The sequence below is a fragment of the Lutra lutra genome, chromosome 9 (assembly GCF_902655055.1).
Source record: "Lutra lutra chromosome 9, mLutLut1.2, whole genome shotgun sequence".
NCBI lineage: Eukaryota > Metazoa > Chordata > Mammalia > Carnivora > Mustelidae > Lutra > Lutra lutra.
In genome coordinates, this window is record NC_062286.1 from 37,332,738 (window position 1) to 37,356,031 (window position 23,294).

General features: G+C 40.2%; 1 protein-coding gene across 2 annotated transcripts in view; it reads left to right on the forward strand.

Annotated features, from left to right (window-relative positions):
* The window catches only part of TMEM87B (transmembrane protein 87B), a 53,442-nt gene that overhangs the window by 25,841 nt on the left and 4,307 nt on the right, over positions 1–23,294 (forward strand). The window contains exons 10-18 of one of the 2 annotated variants that reach the window (XM_047744176.1): positions 3,207–3,300; positions 5,094–5,165; positions 11,144–11,252; positions 11,335–11,393; positions 11,709–11,812; positions 13,643–13,716; positions 20,245–20,318; positions 22,897–22,949; positions 23,246–23,276. In XM_047744176.1, coding sequence (XP_047600132.1) covers positions 3,207–3,300; positions 5,094–5,165; positions 11,144–11,252; positions 11,335–11,393; positions 11,709–11,812; positions 13,643–13,716; positions 20,245–20,318; positions 22,897–22,949; positions 23,246–23,276 — 670 coding nt within the window. Of the gene's footprint in view, positions 1–3,206; positions 3,301–5,093; positions 5,166–9,372; positions 9,445–11,143; positions 11,253–11,334; positions 11,394–11,708; positions 11,813–13,642; positions 13,717–20,244; positions 20,319–22,896; positions 22,950–23,245; positions 23,277–23,294 lie in introns of both variants that reach the window. The other variant, XM_047744177.1, reaches the window with a different exon arrangement.

The window sequence follows — 23,294 nt, forward strand, 5'->3', positions numbered from 1 at the left end:
TCTAGACTTTATTATTATATTTAACTGTACCCTCTTTATCATTGCAAATGTTAATCCTCTTTTCAGCTGTCATCTTCTCTGTTTCCCATTTACTTTTCCTAACAGATCAGCTCACTTCATTCTTTGATCCTAGTGTGGCTTCTGGCCTGTTGATCCTGCCATCCTCCATTGATCCTATAGGGTGCTGAATGCCCACGTACACCCAAAGCTCTCTGCCTTTCTCCTTGTTGGCCTCCCTCGAGCCTCAGGCTCATACCCGAGCAGCAGAATCTGCCTGACCACAGTGTGGGCTCATTTTCCTTCTTCATAACCCAGAACTCTTAAGTGTGTCCTTAGTGCCCCTGGCAGTTTCTAGATCCTCTTGCCAGTTGGCAGTCCCTTTCCCACTCTACAGAAGACTGTTTTACCCCCTTCTCTCCCCTCTAGCCTCGGACTCCCTATCCATGTCCATCTTAGCTGATCTTGGTTCTTTACTCCCCAGGGAAATGGAAGCCATCAGAAGGGAGTTCAGTGCATTCCTGCCACCAAATCTGTGCCGTCCCCCCACATCTGGACCATGTATAGCGTTTTCTTCCTCTTGAAAGGCAGTGGTTAAGTCCTGCCCCTGCCCTTGTGCTCTGGATCCTGTCACCTCTCATGTGTCCAGTGGCTGCTCCAGCAGCCGGCCGTGTTTCCTCCGGGGTCATCCGTTTCCCTGAGGGGCATGACTGCTATCAGCATGCTGGTACTTTGGTCATCTTCCGAAGCAAACCCCCATCCCCTCTGGCCCTCTCCTCTGCTTCCCCTTCGTTTCTTTTTTCTTTTTCTTTTTCTTTTCTTTTTTTTTTTTTAAAGATTTTATTTATTTATTGGACAGAGAGAGATCACAAGTAGGCAGAGAAGCAGGCAGAGAGAGAGAGGGGGAAGCAGGCTCCCTGCTGAGCAGAGAGCCCGATGTGGGGCTTGATCCCAGGACCCTGGGATCATGACCTGAGCCGAAAACAGAGGCTTTAACCCACTGAGTCACCCAGGTTCCCCCCCTCCGCCTTCATTTCTATTCATCCTTGTTCAGCATCGTTTCTCAGATGCATTGTCTGTACTTGCCACTTCAACTTCCCTCATTTTCTTCTGAATATACCCTAATGAGGTTTTTGCCTCCACTCCTCCAACAAGACTGCTCTTGTCAGTCACCTGGACCTCTGTTGCCAAACCACATGGCCTTGCTCAGCCTTTGTGCAAGGGCCCTGTGGCAGTTTGAGTCTTAGAGCCCTGGATCCTCCTCCCCAGCTTCCCTGCTGGACTCTGTCTTCCTGAACTCCAACACTGAAGTGCTCCAGACTCAGGCCCCAGACCTCTGTTCCAGCAACTCACGTCCCTGGGGCACGCTCATCCAGTTTCTTGGCTCTAATGTCAGGGCACACCCAGAGTGAACCCACCCCTCCTTTCTACAGCCACTACCCTGGTTCTAAACACCATCGTCTCTCCCTACATGACTCAAGTACCCTCCTAACTGGTTTCCCTGCATCTGCCCTGGTCTCTGGTCAGTCTTTTTAGACACAGCATCCGCTGAGATGATCCTTTTTAAATATAACGAAGATCTCATTACTTTTGCACCCATCTTGCTAAATAAACCCACTTCCCTTCTTTGGTTTCTTAGATGGCTGACTTCACCTCCTGCCATTCATCCTTTTTGAACACTGCCCTGTCCTGCTGGCTTTATTGCTGTTGCTGTTCCTTAAACACAACAGACACTTCCCCATGGTGCGATAAAGGCCTCTGCCTGTAAGTGTCTTCCCCTGGATCCTGGGATCCTGGGCATGATTTGATTTCTCACTCTTGCCTCTGCTCACCGTCCTCTCTCAGGGAGGCTAGCGCTGTCAGGATTCGCAATGGGGTACACACCCTCCTCGGTCACTTGGACCCTCACCCCTCTTAAAGCACTGCTTGATGCATATATTAGGATTTGTTGTCTCTTCCCCCCCACTTCAATGTGACTTCTACGAAGTCGGAGCTTTGCCTGTCTTGTGTCCTGCTGCTTAAGGCCCCAGTGTAGTTCCTGGCACATAGTAGGCCCTCTGTAAATATGCACTGAATGCACACACATATACTTGTGAGCTTGAGATTGATGTAGTTAGGAAGATTTTGGCCAGGAAACCTTCTTTCCATTGGGTATTTATTGAGATTCCTTCTCAAATGCTTTTTGGGGTCTTGGGAAATTTGTTTTTGGCCTTAATACAGTATACAGAACACAGAGTCCTCGTGTGGAATCTTATACAACCCACAGTTCTAGTTATGAACTTTAGAGCACTCATGGTTCTCGCAGGTGGAAGGTTCGAGTTAGGGGACTGTAATGAGTCAGAATTTAGGTGAACTAAATCAGATACAGAGTCTTAAATATAAGCTGTGGCTATTAGTTGAATTTTTAGTTGGATTTTATTTTAAAGTGACTACATTAAGTATTTTTCGAAAATTAGTTTTTTCTTCGAATTACTCTGGCCAGAGGGTTTGGGAGCTGAAATGTTTGTGCTCTGATTTGCAGATTTCATGAAATTTCAGTTCTGTTTTCAAATTGCTCATCACAAAAATCACTGTCTTTGCATTTTCCCAAATCATTGATATTTTTAAAGAACCAAAAATGTTATTTTAATTTTTTCAGTGTAAAGAATGGAAGCTACAATGTGTTAGCCCTCTTGTTTTGGATTGAGAGAAGAAAGGGAAGAGAATACAAACACCTAATACTCCTGTTCTTTTTCTGCCCAAGTCAGAAAATCAGTGGATTATCTAACAAAACATATCCCAGAACAGTTTTTAAGTAATGTTCATAAAAGAATTAAGTTACTGTTTCTGCCAGGGACACTTACAAGTTGGCTCTTAGCCTCCTAGGTTTCCTCAAGCCCCTCTTCTAGCCGGTGCAGTGAGTACCTGCTTATGCTAACCCTCTGGCACCTGGGCGGCCTCAGCATGTTGCTTCGTGGGCATCAGTACAGCTCCTAGGCCTAGAGCAGGAGGCCTGTTTCTCCTAAGCCTGTTTGTGCCCTGTTCCTGGGAAATAGACTATTTTTTTTTAAAAACTGAGGAAGCAGAGGCTGGATGCAGGGGGCAGACTGATCTGACTAGATGATGACTTCTCTATGTTGGAAATGGGACCAGTTACTATATTCAGATGCATTTTACTTACTGGTGCTTTTTCTTTTTCTTTTTTTCCTGTTTTCTCTTTCTCATTTCAGGCCCCGTTTAGGAACAGTCATGCACCGGGTGGTCGGACTGGGGATTCTTTACTTTATCTTCGCAGCTATTGAAGGCGTGATGCGAGTTATTGGGGTAAAAACTGCGTAATTCCACTTCCATCCCTTTTTGCTATGAAATACGGTTTTACTTTCCATCCCCTGATTTGAACTTTTTTTTTTTTTTTAAAGATTTTTATTTATTTATTTATTTGACAGACAGAGATCACAAGTAGGTAGAGAGGCAGGCAGAGAGAGAGAGAGAGAGGAAAGCAGGCTCCCCGCCGAGCAGAGAGCCCGATGCGGGACTCGATCCCAGGACCCCGAGACCACGACCCGAGCCAAAGGCAGCGGCCCAACCCACTGAGCCACCCAGGCGCCCTGATTTGAACTTTTAAAGATAGGACATTTATGAAAAAGGTCCAATTTGAGTTTTTCTGTTCCCCCTAAGGAATATTTCCCTTTTTAAATACTTCCTGAAAGTAGTTAAAGTCCAGACAGAGCACTTCTTAAAGTCTGACTGATTATGAAGGCACCATTTGATGTCAGCTCAGGAATTGTTTCCATTTCAAAACGCTCACGGTTATTCTTTATAAAGAACATTTGTTTTTGTCACTATGAAGTCTGAACACATTCATTTCTTCCTTAACCCTTGATCTGAACACGTGGAAGTGAATAGAATTAACTGTACCCTTCACACATGCAGACATTACAGCGCATCACTCTGAAGTCTCATTTGGTTATAAGTATTCTCCGGCTCTTGGGGACTCAGTGTTTGGAGATTCAGTGGAGTCTCTTCTTGGAAGAACCACGAAAAGTTAGCATCCAGGGGGAAATGACTCAGGCAATGTGGGCCGCAATGCTTTACTCTCTAAGAGGAGGCAGAACATTTATATCTGGGAAAACCCCTAGATTTCTAGCTCTCCGTTTTTCTTAATAGTATGGTTGACAATTGAGTGATTAATCAGCTTATTATATTTTTCTTTATTCAAAGGACCTAGTAATTTTTACCCAAAATGTTTTTTGGATTAGATGTGTAAATCAGATCACTGCACAGAGTGAATGATCTTATGTTGCAGATTAAGTTTACTTCACATATTTTGATCTTGAAGCAGGCCATTTGTTCACAATTTGTTAAAAGCCTCGTTCTCCTTCTTTCTGTTATCTTTGATACATCTGCCTTCTATATTAAATACATCTGTGCTTTCCATCTTTGACTCTTTGAAAGGTACATTTATTTTTACTTGTACAGACTAGTAAAGAGCTTCGCATTTGTGTATATAATTTACAGGAACTAGTCCTTGCTAGAAAGAAAAAAGATAAATATCCCACATACAGATATACAAATATATATATATATACATATATATATATATACATATGTATGTATATATATATATATATGTTGTATTTCTTTAAAATTTTACATAGCCAACATCTTCAATATAATTTTTAAATATGATTTTCTGTCAACTTGTGATCAAAATGTCTCACCTTTGGTTTGTTTTTACCGTTCCACACTTCCTTTTCTTTCTTTTTTTCATGTCCCTTCATGGATAGTAGGAAAGATCAGGAGCCCACTTCATTAGTGGCCCTGGCTAGAGGTTTGGTGTGGAGAGGGGAGAGATTGAAACTGACCTAAGTGGGGCGGGGGACATGACACGTTTACTTGCCATTTCATAATACAATTTTACATTGTGATTGAATAGGTAGACGTTGCTGCCAAAACAAAAATTTCCATATGCTTAGACACAAATTTTCTAGGAATAAAACTTTTATGTGGCTTTTGTAAAGGGATGAGATGAACTAAATTGTTTTTCTTTTTCATATAATTTCTATGATACAATGAAATGTTTACATTCAGGTTTTTCCTCCATTTTTATCTTTCAGGGTTCTAACCATTTAGCTGTTCTTTTTGGTGACATTATTTTGGCAGTTATTGACTCCATTTTTGTATGGTTCATATCCTTTACCATGTCCTAAAGTAGTTCGCTGTACCATTAAAATCAGGTTACTTTCAGTTTGTATTTATAATAATAGAAAGAAATGTAGGTATACATTATTTTTAACCTCAGTATAGGAATTTAGTTAAAGGTGAAAAAGCAGTCATTCCCCAAACAAAGAATATCTTTTATTTTTTCTGTTAGTTCAGCAAACTTAAGTACTCACTATGTGCCCTGTGCTGAGGAGGCAGAGAAGAAAAAGGTATTGTCCCTGTGTTTAAGGAATTCACACTCTGGGAGGGAGGACAAACATATAACTCAGAGCAATATAGCAATAGTAATCGCCGTTTTAAAGAGGTGCTGTGCAAACAAGAGGAAAGAGAAAGTAATTGTAGTACAAAAACCAGGGAAGGCTTCAACAGAGGTGGTGACATTAAATTGTGACCAGGGAACAGATTGGGTTAATTGGGAAAAGAACTGGGGGAAAGGCATCCTGGGAAGAATAGAGGGGAACAAATAGTTGGACGCATGAAAATATGGGGGCAGTGATAGAAAGTCCCAGAGTAGCTTACCTATAAGTGGATGTATGTGGGAGAACCATGGAAGGCGGGGCCGGAAGGGAAAGGTAGAATGACGTGCTCAAGAGTCTCATGTTCTTTCTGTGGGGAGAAAGGAAAGGAAATCAAAGCTGCCCAGGTGAGCAGCATGGTGAAATCTGGGTTAGAAAGAACTCAAGAATGACATTTAAAGATGACCTGGAAGGGGCACCAGGCTGGCTCAGTTGGAAGAGTGTGCAGCTCTTTTTTTTTTTTTTTTTTTAAGATTTTATTTATTTGACAGAGAGAGTGCACAGGCAGGGGGAGGAGCAGAGGGAGAAACAGGCTCCCCATTGAGCAGGGAGCCTGATGCAGGATTTGATGCCAGGACCCTGGGATCATGACCTGAGCCAAAGGCAGATACTTAACCAACTTAGCCACCCTGGTGCCCCAAGAACATGCAACTCTGGATCTCAGGGTTGTAAGTCCGTACCCCACATTGGATATAGAAGTAATTTAAAATCTTATATAAATAAAAATGTAAAAATGACCTGGAAAAGGAGATCCTAGAGTCTAGAGATAGGAAGTCTGATAAAGAGTCATTTGCAGGGGCGCCTGGGTGGCTTAGTGGGTTAAAGCCTCTGCCTTCAGCTCAGGTCATGATCCCAGGGTCCTGGGATCAAGCCCCGCATCAGGCTCTCTGCTCGGCAGGGAGCCTGCTTCCCTTCCTCTCTCTCTGGCTGCCTCTCTACCTACCTGTGATCTCTGTCTGTCAAATAAATTAAAAAAAAAAAAAAAAAAAAGAGTCATTTGCAGTAGTCCAAAAAAGAGATGATGAGGGTTAAAAATAGGGCAGAGGGAATAGAAAAAAGACTCCAGATGATAGACTTAGTAGAAATGGGTGGGAAAAGAAGGGAGAGAGCTCCAGAGAGGTCTTGCTGTCTCAGTGGGTGGCTGGGGACAGTGTTGCCATCCCCAAGGCAATGAACTTAGGGAAGGGACCATAATGGATGAAATGTGAGCTGCCTAAGGCATTAGCGTTAAGCAGAGTTGGAAATCCCTGTCTGGGTTTGTAAGAGGAATTGGAATTGGTGATGAATGTCGGAGGTCATCTTCATGTGAAAGAAGGTTGCAGCCCATGGAAGTGACCCAAGAACACATAGACCAGTGAGAGAGGAGAGGACCAGGATGGTGCCCAATGGAGGTGGAAACATGCATGGAAGAAACACCTGGGTGGAGGGAGGTATAAGAACCTAGAAATTGTCCTGGGGTGAAGCTTTGGTAAAGAGGTGTGGTCAGCAGTGGCCAGTACTACAGAGAGATGAACTGCTAGGGTATACGTGGCTTTGGTCATTCCAGAGGTCACAATGGGACAGCAAGAGAGCAGCCTCAGTGAAGCTGGTGAGGCAGACGCCATGTTACTGCAGGAGAAGTTTTAGACGCAAAGTAACCTTGAGGACCCTCCTCGCTGCTTCAGTGACTCCAGTGGAGTCTGTTTAACTCCAAGGCAGAGCCCTCTAATTCGCATTCGAGGAAATGGGAGGAGCTCTAAAGAAACTGTGACCTGGTCAGAGCAGAATGCAGTGTTACGCATATCCCGGAACATTATTTTTATCTCTTTCTGCATTTACATCCTCTTTGAAACTCTTTTCTATAGATAGATTTTATTTTTACCAAGTTTTTTGTTTGTTTCCATTGTCTTTGATACTTGTCTTTTTGCTTTTAATATTAACTGTTCTTTTGTTTCCTTGTAATTTCTTTCCATTTTCTCATCTTTACCTCTCGTAGGAAGGCCAGAGGGCTTGAGTTTGCCTGTGTTCCTCTGCAAGGAAGCCCTTCTTTCTGCAGGCATGCTAACAAACATGGCCTTTTTGAGTCCCCTGTGGGTGATTTCTTCCAAACCCAGTGTGTCTGCTCTTTAAACTCCCTATTTGTGAATTTTTAGTATGCTTCCAAGTTAAAAACAAAAGAAAGAAGCCTTTTAATTTACCATCCCTACTCTCTAAAGCAGTGGTTCTTAGCCTTGCTTGGGTACTGGGACCAAAGATGCCTTTGAAAGTCGAATGAAAGCTGGGGAGCCTCTTTTCACAAGATTAGAAACACACACCCCACAAAAGTTTTGCCTGCAGTGGGGCATTTTAAAATGTCCACAAAATTATATCCATGGATTCCCTACTGTCTGAGGAGTATCTAGTTAAGAATAATACCTGATTTAAAAAATTGTTTCTGACCGAACTTGCTTAAAAATCTGTTCTACTTTTGTTCAGAGCTACTAGTTTAGAATCCATGTTTGTTGAAAAAAATTATACTTAAATACATCCTTTCCAAGAATGATACTAAGCTTACAGTAGTGTAATTTTTATATTTTCCACATGAAAACACATTTAAAGACATTGAGCTGTTAAAAAGGGTGAACTACATTGCTCAGTTCTGCCCATGACAGTACTCTGGCCATGAGAGCTAATCCCCAGGGGCCGTGGTTCCTGTTCTGCCGCAGCCGCATCACTCGTTAGGGATTCTCGGCTGACCTGAGGAGAAGGGGCGGGTAGGATGAACTTACGTGCCAACAGGATGGGCAAAATCGTGGTGAAGATGAACCTAGCTGGTAGTCTCAGCATTGCCAGCTCCAGATCTTGACTTCCTCCCTTCTGTCATTGTGCATTTAGAAAGTGAGCTTAAGATAATCTGCTTAATCTGGAATTGTCTCCAAAAGTATATATGTTTGGAACCTTTAAGAAGTTAGCGAGTATGTTTTTCAGTCAACTAACTGAGCTATAGACCTGGCATTTTAAAAAATCTGTATTATCTTTTTTCTTGGTGATTTACTGATACGTTTTTCAAAGATTTGTTCTTAACCATCCACAAGGTAGTTCACTGGGAAAAAACAGTAATGCAGCTTGGCAGGAACTTCCAAAGACAAGCAGCTCTAAAGGCCCAATTCCATCGAGATTTGAATGAGGGTAATTTATCACCTTTATGGACAGTGTTCACTTTGGACCATTCCAACACATAATGCGCCAAATTGGAATGGGGAGATAAGAGAAACAAGGAAAAAATTTAGTTTGCTTAATGATCAATATTTTTAATAAAGCAGTTTGAAATAAGAGTCATAAAGAAATCTAGAAATTAAAATTATCTTGGTTAGTGTTTCATGGTGAGATGAAGAAACTTTGTCCATTTCAGCTGGCACCTGATTTTCCTATGTTTGCTTTTAGATGGCTATTTGACAGAGAGTAGATTTTTTAAATTATTACAAATGGCAAGCAAAAGAATCAGGTCTATATACAGAACGGAGCGCTTGTGTGACGACTCTGCTTTGCTCGATGAACCTAACATAGCTATCCTGTAACAGTCCGGTTCTGAAGTAAAACTGGAAATAACCTGAAAAAAATCAAAGCCATTGCTTTTCTTTTTTCTTTTTTTTTTTTTTTAAAGATTTTTAATTTATTTATTTGACAGAGAGATCACAAGCAGGCAGAGCGGCAGGCAGAGAGAGAGGAGGAAGCAGGCTCCCCACTGAGCAGAGAGCCCGATGCGGGGCTCGATCCCAGGACTCTGAGATCATGACCTGAGCCGAAGGCAGCAGCTTAACCTACTGAGCCACCCAGGCGCCCCAGCCATTGCTTTTCTCATGAAGCCCCCTTCCTCTTTTTTTCCTGCTTGTTTTAATTTTGTGCTGTTTTGCTGCAGGCAAGTGACTCTGATCTTGTGCTTCTGGCCAGTCTCCCTGTCTCTCTCCTTGACTCTGGCTTGTGCTGGTGGATATCCTTTTCCTACTGCAACAGCACGTTCCCGTTGCTTCTCGCCTCAGGATAACCAGGCCTGTTTGCTTTTGCCACCACTTTCCTTTAAGGGGAGAAATGATTTAAGCTTTACTTAAATTCAACGGTGTCCTGGTAAGGAGAGGTTAGGCAGTTTTGAATTTGCTTCTGATCTTTTTATTCCTCGGCTTCTCAGGAATGCTTTTGAATTATTCAGTGTGACCATATTTTTAACATAGAAAATTCATTTCAGTCAAGAATTTTGAAAAAAAGTATTTCTCTTGATAATGTTCAGTGAATACAGCATATTTACGTTTCTGTAAATTCTGACAGTAGCCTTAATTGGTTGTATTGTGTTATTTTAGAAATTGATCTTCTTTTGTAACTCACTGGTCATTTAGAAAGACTAAATAGCAGTTTTGTGAGTACTACCATGAAGTTTCTGATTCATGAAGTATTTGAAATTTAAAATAGGCATAAATACAAAGTTTGCCGCTTCTGTTCTTTTGCTCCACTCTGTTGTTGTTGGCGTACGGTTCAGGAACAAAGCTGGTGGTGTGCTCCAGAAGAAGCAACTCCCATTTACAAAGAGAGCCCTGGCTTGAATCCCGGCTTCATTGCCAAGGAATCGGTGGAGAAGCCTCTTTTTGATTCTTCATACTTGACAGTGTTGAGCTTTACCTGACCCCTGTGCTCCTGGAAAACAGCCCTGGTTAAGAAAACCCCCACCCTTTCGTGTTCCAGGAAAAGGCTTACTCCAAAGAACTTACAGGAGACATAAGTCCAATAGGACTTACATGAGACTCCCAGATGCCCCCTTGTTACCAGTGACAAGGCCAGACCTGTTTCCCCACTGACCAATCTGGCCAAACTAAGCAGTCTCCCTCCCTGCACCAGACTAAGCAGTCTCCCTCCCTGGGTCCCTGAGCCTTTGTCCACCACAGCCTTACGCAGTGGCCCCTCCTGAGAATCTGCACACCTCAGGGAAAGTGACTCCCTGAGCAGCTGGCCAGTCATGCCACCCACTTCCCTACACCTGCTTACCAGTCTTGTTTACCCCTCCCTACAAAAACAAAGCCCTGTCTGGCCTGACCTGTGGAACTCTTATAGATCTTAAGAGTTGGAAAATCCTCCCCATGGCAGTAAACCTCCTCTGCCTGTTGCAGTAATCTCTTTCCTGACCCAAGTCCAGATTTGTTTTATTTAACATATTTCATTTTTCAATTTATACAGTGGAATTGATAGATGACCTCCCTTCTTACTTATGGTCATTCAGAGGATAAAAAGAGAGTAGACTGGAAAGAACAAAATAAGAAACAGAGACAAAGGCACAAGCCTAAGGGCATGTCATAATGTGATCTGTAAGAGTCACTGGCCTAAGGGGGAAGAGGGCTCGTTGTTTAGTGTATATACTGCTCTATCCTGTATTTTGGGAGCTGGGCATTGAAGGAGAACATCATAGGGCTTCTTGCCTTTTGTATTCCCCAGAATTTAGTTAGTTCAGACATTAGTAAAATGTAAAGCAAGATTTGTGATAAAATCAGTATCGTGGTCATACAGTATTGGTTAAAGTAATATTTTTTGGGTTTTTACAGGAACTATATTTACCAGTACTAATTTTAGAAATGTAGTAGGAGATTCTTACTTTGTTTTTAAACTGTTTATTACTATTTAAAATGTCTTTCCTTAACGTTTTGCACATATTTATAAGTTTGGCACAAACTATGAAGACTCTAAGACTAAGAAAGAACACAGTGAAATTTTCTTTATACAGGCACTTTACAAATACTCTGATCTTTGCCGTACTGGGTAAGCTATTTAATTTTCTTATTATAATAATTATTTCAGTATTACATGTTCCTTCAAAGGTGACTTCTTTGGTGTGTTTCAGCTTCTATAGTGTTTATGGTGTGGACGACCAAGACATTTAGAATTGCAAAATGTCAATCAGTAAGTATAATCTTCCTATTTAAATAGTTTTCATTTTTAATTATACTATTTTGGGAAGTTCTTTATGATGCTCTAGTATATAATTTGTGTTAGGGTTTTACTTATCTGATTAGTTATAAGGCTGAAGTAGGCATTCATGTTAATTTGATAAAGAGCTCTTCTTAGTTTTTATTTTGTTAAAAAAACATGTACTGATTTGGAAGATGGACTGGTTAGAAAGATTTCATTCATGTTTGTCGTTGTACACTATTTGAACGGGAAATCTGTCTGTGTTTATCAAAAAATTAACATTTTATGTTTGAACTGTCCTTATAGGATTGGATGGAACGCTGGGTTGATGATGCGTTTTGGAGCTTCCTTTTTTCACTTATCCTTATTGTAATAATGTTTTTGTGGAGACCGTCAGCAAACAATCAGAGGTACCTAACATAGGAAAATGGAAGTTTGGCAAGCATTTGTTGATCACTGCTCCTGTGTTCAAATAAAAACCCATTTATAGAAACTGAGAAAGTAGTCCTCTCTTTTAAAGGAGTACACAATCAAGTAGGGAGACGGACATAATGCAACACAGTGAAATAAGATTTGTATGAACTAGGAAGTCCGGGGGAAGACCGAAGAGGGATGAGGAAGCCTCCTTAAAAGGCAGCATCTTCCTCAAGGAAAGAAGCAGAACCATGAAAAGCTGAGCTGAAAAAGAATGTACATTTTCTGAGGTAGTGGGGGAAAACATGGTATACCTTGGTGGTCATTGAGGCATTTGATTTTGGTTAATACTGCTTACATTGGAGGGAAGTAAAGCTGAAAAGGAAAGGTGGGGCCAAAATCAGAAGGAGCTTGAGTCGTATGTTCAGGTTGTTCCATTGGCTTCATGTGATGGGAAAGCCCACCTGCCCTCGCCTCACTCCTCTTCCCCAGGGAAAGGGCTGTGAAGTTTCTTGAATGCCCTTCTAGGAAACTGAAAAGTATATACTGTGTGTTGTGTTTCTCCCTCTCTCTTTTTTTTTTAAGATTTTATTTATTTATTTGACAGACAGCGATCACAAGTAGGCAGAGAGGCAGCCAGAGAGAGAGGAAGGGAAGCAGACTCCCTGCTGAGCAGAGAGCCTGATGCGGGACTTGATCCCAGGACTCTGAGATCGTGACCTGAGCCGAAGGCAGAGGCTTTAACCCACTGAGCTACCCAGGTGCCCCACTCTCCCTCTCTTTTTAAAAGTACATAATAATTGGGACACATAGGTGGCACACTTAGGCGTCCAACTCTTGGTTTTGGCTCAGGTCATGATCTCAGGGTCATGAGATCAAACCCTGAGTCAGGTTCCAAATTCAGTGCCGAGTCTACTTAACGACTCTCTCCTTTGCCCCCCACCCCATTGTGCATGTGTGCTCGCATGCACGTGCATACACAAACACACACACACACACACACACACACACACACACACACACACATTTTCTCTCTCTCTCTCATAAATAGATACATCTTTTTTGTAAAAGTATTTAATAATTATGCAGAAATACATACATACACATATACACTGCTCTTCACCTTCTTGTTTAAGATGTTTCTTTCCATATCATCTTGTATAGATCTACCCCATTTTTTTTTTTAAGTAGGCTCCATGCCCAATGTGGGGCTTCAGCTCACGACCCTGAAGTTGAGAGCAGCATGCTCTACTGATGGAGCCAGCCAGCTCTCCCTCGATCTCCCACATTATTTTTAATGGCTCTTTGGCATTCCATGATATGAATGTAGCCTAATTTATAGAAGCAGTCCCTTATTATTAAGCACTTTGCTTCTAGGGTTATTGTTATTATCAGCAATCTTTCTGAATGTACTTTTTACCTAGCAAATGTGGCTCAGTCAGTAAGCTTTATTTTCACCAGTAAGATTAGCAGTTTACCTTTTGTTAGGGGTTAAGTTAACAAGTAGTGGGCAGGGAGGGTAAACCTAACAGGGAGAAAAAAAGTAGAGCAGGAAGTTCCCTTCCCTGAACATTGAAGAACTGCTTTCCAGAAAGATCTTATCCAGTTACACTTTCACCAGCAGGGCTTGGAGCTCCAGCTTCACTGTTGGATTGCTAATAATTTTTCCTAATTTGAGAGTAAAATTAGTTAAATATTCGTTATTTGAATTTATAAGAAATTTTTAAAATGTAAATATTTCTGTATGTAATGACGCTTTTAGATATCAACTGAAAACCGAACAGGTTTAAATATACTAGTAAAACTACTCCTTGTTTCTGATGTAGATATGCCTTCATGCCGTTAATCGATGATTCTGATGATGAAATTGAAGAATTTATGGTACCATCTGAAAACTTAAGTAAGTGACATGTTCTCTTATTAAATGACCATTGTATTGTACCTTTACTTATGATGCAAAGTCAGATATATTTTTTTTCTATTAAAATAATTTTAAGGGGCACCTGGGTGGCTCAGTGGGTTAAGCCGCTGCCTTCGGCTCAGGTCATGATCTCAGGGTCCTGGGATCGAGTCCCGCATGGGGCTCTCTGCTCAGCAGGGAGCCTGCTTCCCTCTCTCTCTCTCTCTTTGCCTGCCTCTCTGTCTACTTGTGATCTCTCTCTGTCAAATAAATAAAATCTTAAAAAAATAAAATAAAATAAAATAAAATAAAATAATTTTAAAACTATATCTGCCCAAACCCCTTTTATGGTAGACAGTCACAAAAGGAAGTCAGTAACGAAATTTTCATGATCCTTAATGTAGTTTGAGCTTTTGCTACTTGTTTGCTTTTAAAGTCTACATATTAAAGTAGGTATACTGTTTCACACTAATAATTTAGTTTAGATTTTGCTTAGCTCCTAATAATCTTAACGAGGATTGCTAAATTTTCTTGAATCACCTCTTCTTGCTTTTCAGAATTATAGATATCTATTCATTCCCATAGCATTTGTAATTATAGTTTTAGTGCCATTTTCATCTTTCAATTAATTTCTACATAGCACTTTATCATTTTATTAATTTTTTTAAAGATTTTATTTATTTATTTGACAGAAATCGCAAGTAGGCAGAGAGGCAAGCAGAGAGAGGGTGGGGAGGCAGTCTTCCCTCCGAGCAGAGAGCCTGATGTGGGACTCGATCCCAGGATCCTGGGATCATGACCTGAGCCGAAGGCAGAGGCTTTAACCCACTGAGCTACCCAGGCGCCCCTCATTTTATTAATTTTAACCATAGTACTTGGAACATTTGTTAAGGCAAGAATACATAATTCAGTTGCTGAGAATAAGTAAGTGTAGAGCTATAATGTGTTTATGAATTGTAACTCTCAATATTATTAAGCAGTCAGTACCACAATCTGATGAGTAGAATCAGTGTAATCCCAATCATAATTCTAACTGACCTTAAAAAAAAATAATGTGATTTTATTTTTTTTTAAAGATTTTATTTACTTATTTTAGAGAGTTGTTTTTTTAAAAATTTATTTTAGAGAGAAAGACTGAGAGAGCATGGGGGTAGGGCAGAGGGAGAAAAGAATCTTAAGCAGGCACCCCACTGAGCACTGAGCCTGACATGGGGCTTGATCCCAGGACCCTGAGATCATGGCCTGAGCTAAAATCAAGAGTCAGATGCTCAACCGACTGTGGCATTCAGGTGCCCCAGTTAATCTGATTTTAAAATATGTGTGAAAAAGTAAAGGACCTAGAAGAGCCCAAACATTCTTTTTTTTAAATTAACTAATTAACTAATTAAAGATAGAGAGCATGGGCATAGGTAGGGGAGGCAGAGAAAGAAGCAGACTCCCCACTGAGCAGAGAACATGATTCAGGAGCCCTAACATTCTTGTAGTTACAACATGGACAGATCTTGAAAACATTATACTAAGTGAAAGAAGCCAATCCTATAGATCACAAATTGTATGATTCCAGTTAAATGAAAAGTTCATAAAAGGAAAATCCATAGAGCGGTGCCTGGGTGGCTCAGTAGGTTAAGCCTCTGCCTTCGGCTCACATCATGGTCTCAGAGTCCTGGAATCAAGCCCCGTACCAGGCTCTGCTCGGCAGGGAGCCTGCTTCCCCCTCTCCCTGCCTCTCTGCCTGCTTGTGATCTCTCTTTCTGTGAAATGTATAAATAAAAAAATTTTTTTTTATTAAAAGGAACATTATTAAAAAAAAAAGTTAAATCCATAGAGACAGAATGATAGACATGCAGTTTCTTTTTAGGGTAATGAAAATCTTTTTTTTTGTTGTTGTTTCTTTCTTCCTTTCTTTCTTTCTTTCTTTCTTTTTTTTTTTTGAAGATTTTATTTATTGGGGCACCTGGGTGGCTCAGTGGGTCAAATGTCTGCCTTCGGCTCAGGTCATAATCCCAGGGTCCTGGGATTGAGCCCCACATTGGGCTCCCTGCTCAGCGGGAAGCCTGCTTCTCCCTCTCCCTCTGCCTGCTGCTCCCCCCTTCTTGTGCTCTCTCTCATTCTCTGTCAAATAAAGAAAAAATCTTTTTAAAAAAGTACCATTTAAAGATACTATTTTTTTTGTCAGAAATTGAGAGCAGGAGTGAGGGGAAAAGCAGAGGGAGAAGCAGGCTCCCCTCTGAGCAAGGAGCCCGATGTGGGACTTGATCCTAGGACCCTGGGGTCATGCATGACCTGAGCAGAAGGCAGATGCTTAACTGACTGAGCTACCTAGGCATCCAGAAAATCTTCTGAAATTAGTGGTGATGGTTGTCCTGAAATCTACTGAATTGTACACTTCAAGATGGTACATTTATAGTGTGGAAATTCTATCTCAATAAATAAAATTAATGGACTTATAGTAATTTCAAGACTTATAAAAATTTCAAGTTATACTAATCAAGATAGTGTGATATTGGCAGAAGGATGGAGAAACACAGCAGTGTTTCAAAATATAGTTCAGGGGTGCCTGGGTGGCTCAATCATTAAGCGTCTGCCTTTGGCTCAGGTCATGATCCCAGGTCCTGGGATCAAGCCCTGCATCAGGCTCCCTGCTCAGTGGAGCGCCTACCTCTCTCTCCCCCACTCCCCCTGCTTGTGTTCCCTCTCTCTCTGTGTCTCTCTCTGTCAAATAAATAAATAAAATCTTTAAAAAATAAAAAAGTCCAGAAATAAATCCACACGTATATGGTCAGTTGATACTGTTGTCATTACTGCATTAAAATAACATTCTGAAGAACGTACTTTTTGAAGTACCCAGTCGATTTCACATAGTAGGTTTCTAAAGGTTTTGCTTTTTAAAAGGAATGCAACAAAGCCACCTGGGGGACCCAGTTGGTTGAAAGTCCTGTTCTTGGTTTCAGCTTAGGTCATAATCTCAGGATTGTGGGATCTAGCCCCAGATCAAGCCCCTGCTAGGCGTGGAGTCTGCTTGGGATTCTCTCTATCCCTCCCCTTCTGCCCTTCCCCCCCTCTATAAATAAATAAATAAAATTTAAAAATATTAATAATAAAAGGAATGCAATAATTAAAGTAGCTCCAAACTGGAAACCTCATTCATCAACTGATCTTTACAAGAGAACCACGATGTTCTATGAGGACACAATAGTATTGTCAACAAAGAGTTCTGGAACAACTAGATGAACACATGGAGGAAAATTCACCTAGACCTCTTATACAGATATCACATAATAATAAATTCAGGATGGACCACAGACCTAGATGTGAGAACATAAACTATAACTCTTCTGCGGGCACCTGGGTGGCTCAGTCAGTTAAATGTCTGACTCTTGATTTCAGCTCAGGTCATGATCTTAGGGTTGTGAAATTGGGCCCCATGTTGGGCTCTGAGCTGGGTATGGAACGTGCTTAGGATTCTCTCTCTCCCTCTCCTTTCCCTCCACCCCCAAAAAACTATTAACTCGTCTGAAAGAAAACAAAATATCTTAAAAACCTTAGGTTAGACACTTTCTTAGAACATAAGCAGTTACCATACAATTTTAAAAACTAGTAAATTGACTTTACAAAAATTAAAATACTCATCCAGAGAAACAAGAAAACAAAGGGCCAGGCTGAGACTTGAATAAAAAATTCTCTGTACATATATCTGAGAAAAGACTTGTATCCAAAATATAAGTAAAATTCCTATCAATCAATAAAATATAACTCAATTTGTAAAAACAAAAAAATACTTGAATAGACACATCACCAAAGAAGACAAAGGAATGACTAATAAGCATGTGAAAAGGTGCTCAGTATAACTGGTTATCAGGGAAACACAAAACTAGAGTGAGAAACCACCACATACCCACTAGAATGGTTAAAATTTAAAAGACTGACAGCATGAAATGTTGGAGAGGATGTAGAAGAGCTAGCTCACTCAGACACTACTGGAAGGAGTGTAAAGTACTAAGACTTCTTTAAAAAAACAGTTTGGTTCTAAAAATTTAAAAAAAAATTGATTTTTAAAAAGTTGAACCTATGCCTACCATACAACCCAGCCATTCTTTTTTTTTTTTTAAGACTATATTTATTTATTTGAGAGAGAGAGCATGAGAGGAGAGAGGTCAGCAGGAGAAGCAGACTCCCTGCTGAGCAGGGAGCCCGATGTGGGACTCGATCCCGGGACTCCAGGATCATGACCTGAGCCGAAGGCAGTCGCTTAACCAACTGAGCCACCCAGGCGCCCCCAACCCAGCCATTCTATGCCAAGCTATTTATCCAGAAAAAATTATAGAAATGAAAGTGATATTCATAGAAAGACACTGATGTACACTATTATTTTCCAGCAGGTTTATTCTTAATAGTTTAAAACTGGATATAGCCCAGTGTCCATCAACAGATGAATAGATAAGTATTATATAAAAGTGATATTCATAGAAAGACACTGATGTACACTATTATTTTCCAGCAGGTTTATTCTTAATAGTTTAAAACTGGATATAGCCCAGTGTCCATCAACAGATGAATAGATAAGTATTTGTGGTATACCCCCACAACGTGGCCCACACAGTAGATAAAGTAGCCCACACAGCGGGCTCCTGTTCCATCTGTTCCACACTGCAACATAAATCTCAAAACCTTTATGTTGAGTGAAAGCAGGCAAATCCAGAAGAATACAGAGCCCATGGATTATGGTTCTATATGTGAAATTCCAGAACAGGCAGAACTAAGCAGTGGTGATTATGTGAATCAGAATAATGATTGCTTCTGGTAGGATTAGGATTGACCAGAAAGGAATTTAAAGAACCTTCTATAATATTGGAAATGTTAAAGGTCTCACCTGAGGTGGTAGTTACACAAGTGTATATGCTTGTAAAATCTCCTAGACCGTACACTTAAAATTTGTGTATTTTATTATCTGTATTGCACCTTAATTTTAAAAATCAGTGTATTGCCCTATTGAGAGAATAGATCTCAAATGTTGGGATTTTAAATATCCCCATGGAGGGGCACCTGGGTGGCTCAGTCGTTGAGTGTCTCCCTTCAGCTTGGGTCATGATCCCTGGGTTCTGGGTTCGGGCCCCCTCATCGGACTCCCTGCTTGGCGGGAAGTCTGCTTCTTCCTTTCCCACTCCCCCTGCTTATGTTCCCTCTCTCACTGTGTCTCTCTGTCAAATAAATAAATAAATAACTTTTTTTTTTTAAAGATTTTATTTACTTATTTGATAGACAAGTATGCAGAGAGGCAGGCAGAGACAGAAAAAGGAGGAAGCAGGCTCCCCCTGAGCAGAGAGCCCGATGCGGGGCTCTATCCCAGGACCCTGGGACCACGACCTGAGCCGAAGGCAGAGGCTTTAACCCACTGAGCCACCCAGGCGCCCCAATAAATAAAATATTAAAAAAAATAAATAAATACCCCCATGGAAACATTTTTTGATCAAGGAACCTCATTTTCATTCATTATAGCACTTCATGATTATAATATACCAATTGACCTTGTTTATGGAGAAACAGGATTTGCAAATTATTTTAATAATTAAGATGAATAATTATGGGACATAAATTACATGTCAGACACCTTGTATACACTAACTTGTTTAATGCTCATCAGAACCCTATGAGGTGGAGATCAGTATTATCCCATTGTGTTGCTGGGGACACTGAGTCACAGAAAGTTAACTGCTTTGCCCAGGGTTGCATAGGGAGACCCAGAATCCTAGATGGGGCAGTCTAGTTCCAGGACTCATGCTCTTAACCTCTGCTCTGAAACTGCTGGCAGAAAGGAAAGCCTCGGTCAGATAGGAAGAAAGAAAATCCTCTTCCCTATTTTATTTTGACCATAGGTACATTCCAAAATGTACACATCAGAGAAGTAAAGGCATAGCCAAAGATGTTTTATTATTAAATATGATACTGCAAATTCTACAGATTTTTATTTTTATTTTTATTTTTTAAAAGATTTTCTTTATTCATGAGAGAGAGAGGCAGAGGCAGAGGGAGGAGCAGGCTCCCTAGAGAGCAGGGACCGTGATGCAGGACTTGATCCAGAACCTCAGGATCGCAACCTGAGCTAAAGGCAGACGCTTAACTGACCAAGACACAGGGGCGCCTCATCTATAGATGTTTTAAATCCATAAACTTTAAAATGTATTGAAACTATCTAAGGAAATATGTATTTATGTTTGCTTGTATGTTTAAATTCCTCTAAAACTAGAATTCTAAACTAGCATCTTGAAAACCTCGTTGTTATTGGAAACATTTGTGAAATCTATTAATTTTTGCCATTCCTCTTACATTTCCAAGTTGTATGTTAAAGTCAGCACCCTGCCTGAAGCTTCCAGTATTAACTCTTCTTTAAATATACGCATATGTGGATAATTAGTATACATATAAATCTCTATATAAACATATCTTTGTTGGGTTATTAAATGTGAGATTATGAAAGAAAATAACATTTTCTAATTTATATATTTCTCTCCATAATGTTTCTCATTATAGCTGAAGGAATAAAATTAAGAGTCTCAAAAACGGTTTCCAACGGAACAGCTAAACCTGCTACTTCTGATAATTTTGTGAGTATAGGATATTTTAACAGAGTCTGTGTCACGTTCACTAACTGTCAGGAAAACTTTTTCTACTAAGATTTTTTGTATGACATTCGGTGTTACTGAGCAGCGACACTAGTTAAGCCCGCTGGCCGTTACTGCGGTAGACTCCGGCTGCCAGGGCCATTCTTGGACCAGCGGCACGAGCGTCGCTGGGAGCATGTTCAACTCATGGGCTCAGGCCCACCACAGACCTACTGAGTCTGAATCTGCTTCTTCACAGGATCCCAGAGATGACTCACATGCACACTAAAGATGGAGAAGCTTTGACATAGTAGAAGCTTGTGTTAATTTTTCAACATTTTTTTAAAAAATTTATTTATTTGACAGACAGAGATCACAGGTAGGCAGAGAGGCAGGAAGAGAGAGGAAGGGAAGCAGGCTCCCCACTGAGCAGAGAGCCCGATGCGGGGCTCGATCCCAGGACCCCGGGACCACGACCCGAGCCGAAGGCAGAGGCTTTAACCCGCTGAGCCACCCAGGCACCCCGAATTTTTCAACATTTTTAAAGTGATTTTTGAAGCCATTTCAGATAACATCTGCTATCTGTTAGGAAAGGACTTTATGTATTGCCTGTGCAGTTAACAAAATTAGCATTTGTTATAGAACTGTGGAAGTTTGAAGAAAATGGCAAAATAGAGAGTAGAGATAAGTTTTTTTTAATATTTTATGCATATTAATTAGGCACAGTGGGAGTGCCTCTCATATAGTTTTATATTCTGCTTTCTTATAGTTAATATATGTTGTGATCAACAGAGTATGAAATTTATGTATGCTTATAAATTCTGACAGGATAGATGACCCAGGAGAACAGTTTGATCTGTTGGTTTTGGTGAATTTTTTCATTTTTATTTTTGATAATAATTTTTAAATGTGTTTTTTAAGTAGTTTTATGGTGATTTAAAATTTACAATTTTTAAAATTTTTAAAATTTTTAAAATTTACAACAGTTTTAATTATCTGGTGTTAGAGCTATTAAAGTTTAAATTCATTAAGATATTTTCCTTTTGGGATGCCAGGGTGGCTCAGTCGTTGGGCATCTGCCATTGGCTTGGGTTTGTGATCCCGGGGTCCTGAGTTCGGGCCCTGCTTCGGGCTCCCTGCCCAGCGGCAAGCCTGCTTCTCCCACTCCCCCGCCCTGTTTGTGTTCCCTCTCTCACTGTGTCTCTCTCTGTCAAAATGGTTAGAATCTTTAAAAAAAAAACAAAACATATTTTCCTTTTATTTTAGAGATATGTGTCAGTTTATTTTATTTTATATTTTTTAAGATTTTATTAATTTATTTGACAGAGAGAGGGATCACGAGTAGGGGAAGGAACAGAGGAAGAAACAAACTCCCCACTGAGCAGGGAGCCTAGTGTGGGACTCGATCTCAGGTCCCTGGGATCGTGACGGGAGCCGAAGGCTGACACTTAACTGACTGAGCCACCCAGGCATCCCTGTCTCACTTTATTTTAAAACTCCATGCTTGCAAACACATCAAGGGAATACTTTTTCATTTCCCTAAATTAAGGGCAGTCAGCTCTTAATCAGAAGCCTTATCTCAAGACTTATTTCTACTTGAGACTCACTCAGAGAATTGGGGTTCCTATTAATACTGGCTCAGCTGCCTTGTTTCTCTCCTAGGTGAGCAAGATGTGATTAATACTAGAACCAAAGTATTCCATGTAGCCAGATTACAAAGAAACATTTTGATTTACTTTATTTAATAAATCAAGATACTTAATATACCTTTTATTTTTCTTTCTCCCTGTGAGATAACCATAAGTAAGTCTCTGTTAAGAAACAGATACCCTGACCGACCTGCTTTCCTTTTCTTGTCTCCTGCAGAGAGATGAGCATAAATAGAAGTGACAGAAATAAATAGGCTTTTGTAAATTTAGTAATAAGCAACTACTTGATTTTTAACGATGACTTCAGAGGAGCGGTCGTCACTAGGTGCTTGTTATTTTGTACTCCAGTTGCACCATCTCCTGGATCGGGTATAACAAGACCACATTTGGCTGTTGGGAGCTCTTGAACTCAGTCATCCCTGAGAACTACAGAGAGTTGATTCAGAGTTCAACTTACTGAAATTTGCCCCAGACAGTACAAAATTCCAGTTTGGTTTTGCTTTTGCAAACCAAACTGTCATCTTTTTCTTTTGAAAGATTATAAACTCATCATATAAAAACTTGAACAAATTAGGAGGCATAATGAATGCTAGGAGTAAAAAAACAATAAAAATCAATATTCTTGCTATTTTCAGTCTTATAAATAAACTGTGTTTCTACTATGGTTTTTCAGGACAAAGAAATAAAACCTGTGAATCTAACAAAAACCAAGAAGTATGAAATTCTGAAATCCAAATTTTTGTTTCTTTGCCTGTTTAAGAAAATACTGGCATAATTTCTGTGTGGCCTACATGCCAACTTCTTAGGAGATGTAGAAATGAAAAGGATTGTGCATTTGAATTTAAATGTTTAAATTTATATACATTATACCTTAAAATTCTACTTTCAGGGATACTAAGCAAATGCTAATATATAAATATTTATTCCTACAGGATGAAGATTTGAAGTGGGTAGAAGAAAATATTCCCTCCTCATTCACAGATGTGTAAATATCCTCTGTTAAAGTTTGATTCTAAAATTTAGGTTATTGTATAAAGAGATAATTTTCATACTTTGTCATGTGCTTTTCAAATATCATACCTCTATATGTTTTTATAAGCCCCCATCACTAGTGAATGACCAGTTTCATGTCATGTTTGTTAGTGAACCGAGGTGTTTATTTCCATTGGCTGTGTCCCTCCAGAAATGAGAATTTGTAGATCACAGACTATGCCTATATTCGGCTTTAGTACATACACTGGCCTTTTAATGACATTGTTGTCTGTTTTTGTTTTGTTTCAGGGCTCTTCCAGTGTTAGTGGATTCAGACGAGGTAAAACATTTTTTGCGT